This window comes from Lampetra planeri, chromosome 62 (assembly GCF_965212315.1).
Source record: "Lampetra planeri chromosome 62, kcLamPlan1.2.h2, whole genome shotgun sequence".
In the NCBI taxonomy this organism is placed as follows: domain Eukaryota; kingdom Metazoa; phylum Chordata; class Hyperoartia; order Petromyzontiformes; family Petromyzontidae; genus Lampetra; species Lampetra planeri.
In genome coordinates this window covers 5,245,885-5,257,320 of record NC_136168.1, presented here as the reverse complement: position 1 = coordinate 5,257,320, position 11,436 = coordinate 5,245,885, and the positions used below count along the sequence as shown (strand labels likewise).

Sequence of the window (11,436 nt, the reverse complement as noted above, 5' to 3'; positions counted from 1 at the left end):
GATCATGACGCCAGGTTCACCGGATCGTGGCGCCAGGTTCACCGGATCATTACGCCAGGTTCACCGGATCGTGGCGCCAGGTTCACCGGATCATGACGCCAGGTTCACCGGATCGTGGCGCCAGGTTCACCGGATTGTGGCACCAGGTTCACCCGCTCAGCTTTATCGGTGCACGACGCGTCACGTGCCGGTTACAAACCCTCGCAGTGGCAAAATTCCAGAAACAGATTTAAATCATTTGACTTTAATTACTTCAGTGTTTCGTTTTTCGCGTTGTTTTCCACTACCCAAGATGATTACGACGTTGTCCAACATTGGAATAAACTCTGGACTCTTTGCAACGTGGTAGCCACATACAGCAGACTTTGTTGTGTTGCGTATAAAAAAACATGAATATGTTTTTAAAGATGTAACAGAATGTTGCGTCTCCAGAGAGACAGGGACAGGCATGCTGACAGACAGCCGCACGGACAACAGATGGACAGATGAAGATCACTGAAGGCACGGGCAGACAACAGATAGACCCACGTATAGATAGACAGCTCAGACGGAGATCCAAACAACAGCCACGCAGAACGACGGATGAGCAGGCGGGGAGATGAAACACACAGCGGCGACGTCCGCGTCTTGTCCCCCGGGGCTGCAGTTTCCCTCCGGGTCCCTTCTGGATTCCTCCCATAGCTACAAAAACAAAAAGACAAAGATGTGCCGTGTAGCCTTAACCGACTGCTGGGGCAAGTGCTGTTAGCGAGCACCTACAGAGGCCGCACCACGCCGGCCGCCTTTGTCTCCCCAGTGGCGATGTTCACTACACACCGCACCAGGTACTCGTTTGAGGCTGAGTCGACCTATAGGAGGCCCAGGACCTGTTCAGATAATCGTCACCGGTGGTGCCCGTGAGCGGGAATCGAACTCGGGTCGCCGGGTTCATAGTGCAGCGCGCTGACCACTACACCACCGCTCCCCCCACACACACAAACAAAGCAAGTGGTATTGGACCAAAACATCTCAATGCTGAAAAAATTACACTGCAAATCTACTCCATTGGGATCACGCACAGAGCATGAGTAGCATCAGCAGCATGAGTATCATCAGTAGCATGAGTAGCATCAGCAGCATGAGTAGCATGAGTAGCATCAGTAGCATGAGTAGCATGAGTAGCATGAGTATCATCAGTAGAATGAGTAGCATGAGTAGCATCAGCAGCATGAGTAGCATGAGTATCATCAGTAGCATGAGTAGCATGAGTAGCATCAGTAGCATGAGTATCATCAGTAGCATGAGTAGCATGAGTAGCATGAGTAGCATGAGTATCATCAGTAGCATGAGTAGCATCAGTAGCATGAGTATCATCAGTAGCATGAGTAGCATGAGTAGCATGAGTATCATCAGTAGCATCAGCAGCATGAGTAGCATGAGTATCATCAGCAACATGAGTAGCATGAGTAGCATGAGTATCATCAGTAGCATGAGTAGCATGAGTAGCATGAGTAGCATCAGTAGCATGAGTAGCATCAGTAGCATGAGTAGCATGAGTAGCATCAGCAGCATGAGTAGCATGAGTATCATCAGCAGCATGAGTAGCATGAGTATCATCAGTAGCATGAGTAGCATGAGTATCATCAGTAGCATCAGTAGCATGAGTATCATCAGTAGCATGAGTAGCATGAGTATCATCAGTAGCATGAGTATCATCAGTAGCATCAGTAGCATCAGTAGCATGAGTATCATCAGTAGCATCAGTAGCATGAGTATCATCAGTAGCATGAGTAGCATGAGTAGCATGAGTATCATCAGTAGCATGAGTAGCATCAGTAGCATGAGTATCATCAGTAGCATGAGTAGCATGAGTAGCATGAGTATCATCAGTAGCATCAGCAGCATGAGTAGCATGAGTATCATCAGTAGCATCAGCAGCATGAGTAGCATGAGTATCATCAGTAGCATGAGTAGCATGAGTAGCATGAGTATCATCAGTAGCATGAGTAGCATGAGTAGCATCAGTAGCATGAGTAGCATGAGTAGCATCAGCAGCATGAGTAGCATGAGTATCATCAGTAGCATGAGTAGCATTAGCATGAGTATCATCAGTAGCATGAGTAGCATGAGTAGCATGAGTAGCATGAGTATCATCAGTAGCATGAGTAGCATTAGCATGAGTATCATCAGTAGCATGAGTATCATCAGTAGCATCAGTAGCATCAGTAGCATGAGTATCATCAGTAGCATCAGTAGCATGAGTATCATCAGTAGCATGAGTAGCATGAGTAGCATCAGTAGCATGAGTAGCATGAGTATCATCAGTAGCATGAGTAGCATGAGTATCATCAGTAGCATGAGTAGCATGAGTAGCATGAGTAGCATGAGTATCATCAGCAGCATGAGTATCATCAGTAGCATGAGTAGCATGAGTAGCATCAGTAGCATGAGTAGCATGAGTAGCATCAGTAGCATGAGTAGCATGAGTATCATCAGTAGCATGAGTAGCATGAGTAGCATCAGTAGCATGAGTAGCATCAGTAGCATGAGTAGCATCAGCAGCATGAGTAGCATCAGTAGCATGAGTAGCATCAGTAGCATCAGTAGCATCAGCAGCATGAGTAGCATGAGTAGCATGAGTAGCATCAGTAGCATGAGTAGCATCAGCAGCATGAGTAGCATCAGTAGCATCAGTAGCATCAGCAGCATGAGTAGCATCAGTAGCATGAGTAGCATCAGTAGCATGAGTATCATCAATAGCATGAGTATCATCAGTAGCATGAGTAGCATGAGTATCATCAGTAGCATGAGTAGCATGAGTATCATCAATAGCATCAGTAGCATGAGTATCATCAGTAGCATGAGTATCATCAGTATCATCAGTAGCATGAGTATCATCAGTAGCATGAGTATCATCAGTAGCATGAGTATCATCAGTAGCATGAGTAGCATGAGTATCATCAGTAGCATGAGTAGCATGAGTATCATCAGTAGCATCAGTAGCATGAGTATCATCAGTAGCATGAGTAGCATGAGTATCATCAGTAGCATGAGTATCATCAGTAGCATCAGTAGCATGAGTATCATCAGTAGCATCATCATCAGCAGCAGCGACATGGCCCCCCATCCTGTTAATAGCTGCAAGCAATGGCGGAGCCAGGATTTTCAGGTAGGGGGGGAAACCCCTCCAGCAATGAAAAATGATAGAGGAGTTGTTAGTAAGTGAGGACTTGTCCCTTGCTTTTTATTCGACGCGTGTGCGGCGATGGCGCAGCCATCGATCGAGGGTCGAATTCGAACCGCGTTGTGTGATCGGCATCGCGCTCGCTGAAGGTGAATGCCTTCAGGGATGTCGTGGACTCTGTATACGCAACTGCGCACAATTCTGTGAGTCACTTATAACCGCTTTGCCGTTACTTATTGCCAATTATGGACTCAGACTATTGTCCTATCGTCTCAAAGAGTCCCTGGCACGTAATAATATGCTACACAGTGGCAGTGGGGGTCGCAAAATACCGATTTATTACTAATAAACACCAATGATACGATCGAAATTAGGGATTCGCGAATCCATCTGCGCTTCCTGTTCCTCTGTGTTGCCGCCGTGGGGAGCGGTGGCGCAGCGGTGAGCGCTACGCTGCGCGACGAATCCGGTGACCCGAGTTCGATTCCCGTTCGCGGCCAACACCGGTGACGATTATCTGAATCGGTCCCGCGCCTCCCCTAGGTCAACTCAGCCTCAAATGAGTACCTCGTGCAGTGTGTGGTAAACATCGCCACTGGGGAGACAAAGGCGGCCGGGCGTGGTGCTGGCCACCCACCCCTCGTGCGCCGTGCCAGCCTTCGTAGGTGTTTGCTAACAGCACTTGCCGCAACAGTCTGTTACAGGCTATACAGGGGATCTTTGTCTTTGTTTCCCAGGTTCCTCCCACGTGGACAAACACCGCTGGAACAGATTCACGATTCATTTTCGGGTCAGATCGCGCGAGTAAAATCTGTGCCGTGCACCCTCCTCCACCCGACCCTCGGTGAGGTTTCCCTGGGTAAATCCGCACAGCAACAACCACAACCATCATCATGCGGCTCTTCAAGAAGACGCTTCGTGAAATCATTAATTAAGGACCACCTTGAACAACAAAAAGGCTCTTCTAGTTATTTGGGTTGCCCGCCCCCCTGTTCAACGATAAACTTCTAGCCATTTGTCCGACGGTGCGCGCACGTACCCTACTTTTCCGTCGTCCGGCTAAACAGCTCGTCCTCTTCGTCCGACGACAACGGGGGGTTTCCCAGCTTTGCGGACGCGAGCGGCTTCAGCTCCTTGAGCTTCAGCTCCTTGAGCCACAGCGGCTTCCACGTCTGGGAGGAGGCCACCGCCTTGCCGCGCTCCTGGCCCTCGAAGGGACGCAGCGCACACGCACACACGCACACTCGCACATACAATGCGCACACACGCACACACACTCGCACACACACTCGCAGATATATCCACAACTGAATAAAGGCTACGGTTTCCCGCGCCTCCGGATCTCTCTCCCTCTCTGTCCGTCTTTCTTTCAGAGTGAACAAAAAAAACTGCGCGCGTTCCAGACTCTAAATTACTAAAAATATATATATACCTCAACAAGTGCGGTTCGGGGCAGACGCATTATCATCATCATGCGCACGGCAACTCACCCCGCTGGGCTCGGTGGGCAGCTGGCTGTAGCCTTGCGTAGTCGACCTGGGGGCAACAGGCAGCCACTTACCACGGCGCCGTTTCATTCCTCGTCCGCGCCCAACGTCGAGTGGCCGTTGCACGTCGACATTTGTCACCCTCGCGATCTTAAATCGGCTCCAGCCTCCCGTAAGCCACGTGTCTCCTGTATGTGGCCACCCCCCACACTCTGAACGCCGTGCCTCCCATCTACACCTCTCTATCTACTCAATCGGCTCAAGCCTCCCGTAAGCCACGTGTCTCCTGTGATGTGTCCACCCCCCACACTCTGAACGCCGTGCCTCCCATCGACATCTCTCCATCTACTCAATCGTCTCGAGCCTCCCGTAAGACACGTGACTTCAGTGTGTGGCCGGCCCCCACTCCGAGTCCCTCTCCCCGCGGCCCTCTGTGGAAACAAGGCGCCGTGGCTCCTGCGCTCACAATCCGCCGAACAAGCGGAGAACCACAAACTCCACGCTGAAAGGGCGTCGCGAGTCGGGAATTGAACCCGGGCCCCTCCTTGCGGGCCAGGCTCCAAGCCGCTTTGTGCCGCACAAGGACCGCTGGGGGGTGGGGGTGTGAACCTTTCAGAAATGAGACGATGAGATGCGATAATGCGAGTCGCTTGTCTCGTGCGATGCGCTCTTTGCGTGTGCACGTTGAACTTCTTTCGCACCGTATGTAGCCAACTGCGCTAATCGGAGGTGCGGGGGAAGGACAACAAACTAAGCACACAGAGCAGTTCTATAGAAACGAGTTCGTCAATCTCGATGATGATTTAAAAGGGGCATCACAGCTCCCAGTGGCTTCCTGATATCGGAAGGGAAGAGCGTTCCAGACGGCCGTGGAAGCGTGCCTGAGAGTGCCGCGCGATGCGGTGACTGCCGCCGCTGCTGCTGCGAGGATGAGCGGAGTTTGCATGATGGGGGTGTGTTACTCGTTGACGACATCAGCAGCGAGGTGCCGTGGTTCGGAGATGCCACCAGCCATAGAGGAGAGCGGGTGGCCTCTACCGGACACACAAATCGTTGTGTGTTCGTCGTCGTCGTTGTTGTCGTCGTTGTCGTCGTTGTTGTTGTCATCGTCGTCGTCGTCGTTATCGTCGTCGTTGTCGTCGTCATTGTTGTTGTTGTCATCGTCGTTGTTGTCATCGTTGTCGTCGTTGTTGTTGTCATCGTCGTCGTTGTTGTTGTCGTTGTTGTCGTCATTGTTGTTGTTGTTGTCATCGTCGTCGTCGTCGTTATCGTCGTCGTTGTTGTCGTCATTGTTGTTGTTGTCATCGTCGTCGTTGTTGTTGTCGTCGTTGTTGTTGTTGTCGTTGTCGTCATTGTTGTTGTTGTCATCGTCGTCGTCGTCGTTGTTGTCGTCATTGTTGTTGTTGTTGTCATCGTCGTTGTTGTCATCGTCGTCGTCGTTGTTGTCGTTGTCGTCGTTGTCACCGTTATTGTGACCACTGGGACAGACGGAGGGAGGTGATGGCTCACCCGCGCCGGGAGCCTCCTTCGCCTCGCTTGTTGTGGGTGGACAGCTGGGGGGGGGGCAGAGGGGGCGGGAGGGGGGTGGGGGGGCAGGGGTGAGAGAGGGGGGGGTACAGTACTTATGTTACGATGAAAATGTTTTATTATTTCTATTCACGAAATAATGTTTTCCATCTGTATTATTATTATTCTGAGCGCTATTGCCGAGGCCCCAATGAAGCCCTCGTGTATGGCTCGTATGAAGTCAATGAAACCGTCGGGAATGCATCACCATGGACACAATGGGGCACGGTGAGACCCCGCTCAGCGACGCTGCTTTCAGCGCTGCCCACTTCCCCTGGAACGCTTCTCGAGCGCTAAGCGAGGTCTGCCTTATTCAGATATCGTGTTGCCGTGGCGCTGTCATTGTTATGTTTGTGCTGTTAAAATGCATGCGCTCTGCTGCACATCAAGAAGAAAATGCAATTGTAATTCGTGCTGTTACGAATACCATCGCAAATGCCCCAAGTCAGGTCCCCCACTCGTGTTGTGCATAACGTGGATAGTTTGGATACTCGCGAGATCCCAGTTTAACGCATAGTAGCAGACTTTCACGACCAATATTTTCCATGATGGAGGTATTTTGGGTGAGATCGCGTAAATATAAATGTGTCGTTAAACCCACCACCACCCGACACAGCCAATTAGTAAGGTTTGCCACGTAAATAAAACGTGCCAATTTGTTACTAGTACAGCACGCACACCAGTGTGTTGGAGAGTAAGCCCATAACATTTACAATTCGAGTACGAAATTTCGCCGGTAATTACAACAACGAATATCATCTATTGTACGTCACCGCTTTTGTTCTATGCGGCCTCTGTGGACCAACCCTTCCCGCACGACGTGCTCACTGCCGTCGTATCGGTCCGCACTGCCCATGTGATAATCACTCTGCCAGTACCGCCGAGAGCACGAGTCCAAGACCTGGGGCTGGCTGTCTCCGTCTCACTCACCCTCTCTCAGGGGCTCGTGATGGCCAGGCCAGAGCCACTGAACAGACACCGCTGCTGTGGTTCCTAGACTCCAAAATACATCATGGGGCCTCCTTTGCCAGTACCCCTTTTTTCTGGCAACAAAACAGGTGTTAAGATGATAATTGGTTTTTACCTTTTTATCTGGCAACAAAACTGACACCTTTTTTGTTGCCAGATAAAAGGGTAAAAAACCAATTATCATATTTTTCTACTGGCAAATGAGGTTCCAAAGGTGTTAAGATGTTAAAACACCAAACTGAAACCTTTTACAAGGAATCATGTCTGCATTGACCACAATACTTGTGGTCAGAATGCAAACAAAAAACGTACTCTGATAATAAATGCATCGACTTTGAAACTGATTGGTCCACACCAGAGACAGCTTTCTTTCGTCTCAAACGGTGTTAGACCAGAGGACGCGGGGGTGAGCCATCACTTCCCTTGCCTCGTCACAGAGGCATGTTTCTCTCTTTCTCTCTTTCACCTGAGGACGACCGCTTGTTGTTGCGATCGAAACGTCGTGATCTATTCTTTATTTATTTTCCTATCTACGTGACTTTACCGAAAGAACCTAAGAGTATGAAATCCTGTGGCCACGAAAGCTTCTGACCTTTTGTTGCCAGAAAAAGGGGAAAACCTATTCTCACTCCAAAACACAACTCGGGTCCTCGTGCCAAGTGAATTTAAATTCCATTCTCAGCCACGACCGCCAACACCTCCACAAACAAGGATCCCTCTCCACGTTACACCGCCCGGCGCAGCAGTTTCAACAATGGCCACCCAGCGGAATAAACGCGCGTCCACTGCAGTTGGTCGAACGGCACGGAGCGTCTTTGGTGGCTGAGAGGCGTGGGCCGACTCCCACCTCTTCTAGCGTGGGAGCAGTCAACCCAAACACCACCGCCCGAGTGTGGCGCTCGACGGAACGCCTCTTTCCGCCAGCAGTGTCGCTCGTAAGCAATTGCAGGGCTGCGCCTTTACCTTTTCAACGCCCACCCCCATTACCGACCTCGACGACGCAGATGAAGAAGATGATGACGATGGCGCCGACTACGACGCCAATGCCGACGAACAGTATCTTCTGATTGGCGTGCGAGATCTCCTGGTCGTGCGAGCGGGGGTCCTGCACGCACCGTCACAGTCAACGTCCCGGAGTTTCTGAAATAAAACTAGAAACTTTTTTTTTTTACCATGTAAGGCCCACAGAAAGGATCTCGGAGGTAGCTCTGTGAGCTCCCCTTCCTCCAGATCCCTTCTTCAAGTGACCTCTGGCCCACGCCTGTAGGGGGCAGCACTTCCCATTCGCTCTACTTGACAGTCAAACCTCAGTTGGTTACGGTGATGAAGACGATTATAGAGGTGGTGGCAAATTTGATGGTGATAATATTATGATGATGGTTATAGAGATGGTGGCGAATGTGACGGTGGTGGTGATAACGATGGCAATAACGATGACGGTGGTGATGGCGGTGATGACGTTGCGAGTGTGATGATAACGATGGCGGCAATGATGGTGACGGTGGTGATGATGATGATGGCGATTGCGATGGTGATAATTGTGATGATAACGATAACGGTGGTGATGATGATGCTGGCGATTGTGATGATGATGGTGGTAGTGATAACAATAACGGTGGTGATGATGATGATGATGGCGATTGTGATGGTGATGATGATGGTGGTAGCGATAACGATAACGGTGATGATGATGATGGTGGCGATTGTGATGTCGATGATGGTAGCGATAACGATGACAGTGTCGACGATGGTGGTGACGGCAACGCGCGATGGTTGTGTGGGTGACCGCACGGTAGGTCCAGTGATCTCTTGAATTCCAAATCTGTGGAGTATTTTTTTGACGAAATCAATTCCAGCCTCGTGGTGGTTAGCACTGTAGTTGGTGACGTTCTTACCGTGGTTTGTGACTTGGTTGGTGCTTTGGTTGATGTTGTGGCTGTCGCTGTAATCGTCACCGCTGGTACCACCGATTTTGGCATCACTTCCTCCACTGATGCCACCTCTGCTAGCACCAATTCCTCTGGTGCCAACTCCGCTAGTGGTGCCCCCTTCCCTGGTGACACCTCCCCTGGTGGTGCCACCTCAATTAATAGCGCCCCCTCAAATGGTGGTGTCACCCCCGGCGACATCGCCGTGGGGGCTCCGCCACCGGGGGGGAAGAATACGGTGGCGAGGAGGAAGAGCGGAGCGGCTGTCCTCCAAACTCCCCCCATGGTGCCACTGAGGGAGCGGAGACAGACAGAGAGAGTGAGAGAGCACGGGGCGCAGCCTACTGGTCCCCCGCTCTTCCTCCAGGGCGACGTATGGCCTCGGTGAAGGGGCACAGGAAGTTTCCCACGCTGGGGAAACGCGGCCTGGGAATTGAGAATCGGTGTCTTTCAAGACGATGTAGGTACGCAGTGCGGATGTTGAACTCCTTGCGCACGGCAGCCAACCGCGCTCACTGGAGGTGCGATTAGCACCGTTGGCTACGAATTTCAGTACTGTATTGTGTTTTAATTTAAAAAAATGTAACATCTATTTTGTAACTATATTATATCATGGGACCGTTTTGGCCAGAATAAAATCAAACAGAAGCCTTTTGCAAGGAATCGTGTCTGCATTAACCACCCAGTACTTGTGGTGAACATGCAAACACAACGTGCTTTGATAAAAATGAAAGGTATCCCATGATGTAGCTGCTCACCCCGGGCTATAAATGCTCTGCTACGTGGGGCATTGTCTCTGTGCTGGTCGCCTTTAGGCGTTGTTCTCTCGTCTGGCACTGGTGGTGGTGACACTGGGCCATGAAGAAGGCCGCTGGCTCTGGTGTAGGACAATAAACTGTGTTCTGTAAAAAAACAAATCCTTAAATACGCACTGAATTTTCGTGCACACTTCACCAGAGGTACCGAATCCTTCCCCAGGCCGCACTGACCAGCGAGGTGAAGTATGGTCAAATAATGCCCCCACCGCTGCCACAATCCGCACGGCAGGGCGGGTTGCAGGAGGCCTTCATCCAGCAGTGGATAGAGAACAGGGCTGTATACAAAGTTACATTGCCGTGAATTGAACTTTCAAAATATGACGCTGATCGTTTTCAATCGAGACATTCAAATATCACGCGGAGCTCTGTGTGTGGAACTTAAACGGAGAAATTTAACAGGCGACGTTTCGGGCAACGGTCCTTATTGCCGGCACATAGAGAGAGGCCAGTAGAGAGATATACACTAATTGTGGAACACCTATAATCTATTACAGTTGTTAATTAGCACTGCATTAGGTAGGTGAAGGCAGAGGCGCAGCCCTGCAAGAGCTGCCTCAAGCTTCTGTATACAGAAGGGGCCTCCACTAAAGGAGAGCTCTAGTTAGAGGGTGTTTGGCCTACTTCTCCTATTGCAATATGTATATATAACGACAAAGGTCCCAGGCATATCCGAAAGAAACGTGTAGGGGCAAGTGCTGTTAGCGAGCAGCACCTATGAAGGCCGGCACGGCACACGAAGGGGTGGGTGGCCAGCACTACGCACGGCCGCCTTTGTCTCCCCAGTGGCGATGTTTACACGCCGCACCGGCTGCTCACTTGAGGCCGAGTCGACCTAGGGGAGGCCCAGAAACGGTTCAGACAATAGTCACCGTTGATGGTGGCCGTGAGCCTGAATCTAACTCGGGTGGCTGTGGTCTGCAGCGCAGTGCGCTAACCACTGCGCCACCGCTCCCACAGGGGCTCGTCACCGCCGCAGCCCAACACGCCGACTGAGCTCACCTCGTGTGAGAGTCTCAAGCCAAGCAACAACAACAACAGCAGCAACAGCAACAACAACAGCAGCAGCAACAACAACAGCAACAGGTGCTATAGGCTGTGGCCGTCAGCCGCGGTGCGAGGCGGCCGTTGTGCTGTACTCACGCCAATCGTCTATGCTGCCGGGCCTTCACCAACCCGCGAACTGACCAGTGTGGTGAAGTATGGTCGAACAACCGTCACCGTCCGCATAGGTGCGGTGGTGGTGGTGGTGGGGGCCTCCTCATCCAGCAGCCCCAACAACAACGACAACAACAACGACGACAACAACGACAACAACTCCCACAACTGACGACTCCCAACGGTCGGCAGAGTGGGGGGTGGACGGAAAGTCCCTATACCCGTCCAAGTTCTATTAGCAACGGTTTCCTTTGGGATTGGGGTATAGGGACTTCCCGCCCATCGTGACAGTATGCGAGTTGTCGGCCAGGGGGTTGGTGGATCACGCCCACATCGTGCACATTGCAACG

At 51.1% G+C, this 11,436-nt stretch overlaps 1 protein-coding gene across 1 annotated transcript; it reads right to left on the bottom strand.

Moving 5' to 3' along the window:
* Positions 1 to 6,155: 6,155 nt before the first annotated feature.
* On the bottom strand, positions 6,156 to 9,498 carry LOC144736664 (uncharacterized). Its single transcript, XM_078619236.1, has 3 exons — positions 9,081 to 9,498; positions 8,177 to 8,290; positions 6,156 to 6,203 (listed from the first exon to the last, which is right to left on the bottom strand). Exons 1-3 carry the CDS (start codon positions 9,396 to 9,398, stop codon positions 6,156 to 6,158), a joined length of 480 nt encoding a protein of 159 aa, XP_078475362.1. The 5' UTR covers positions 9,399 to 9,498.
* Positions 9,499 to 11,436: the final 1,938 nt, after the last annotated feature.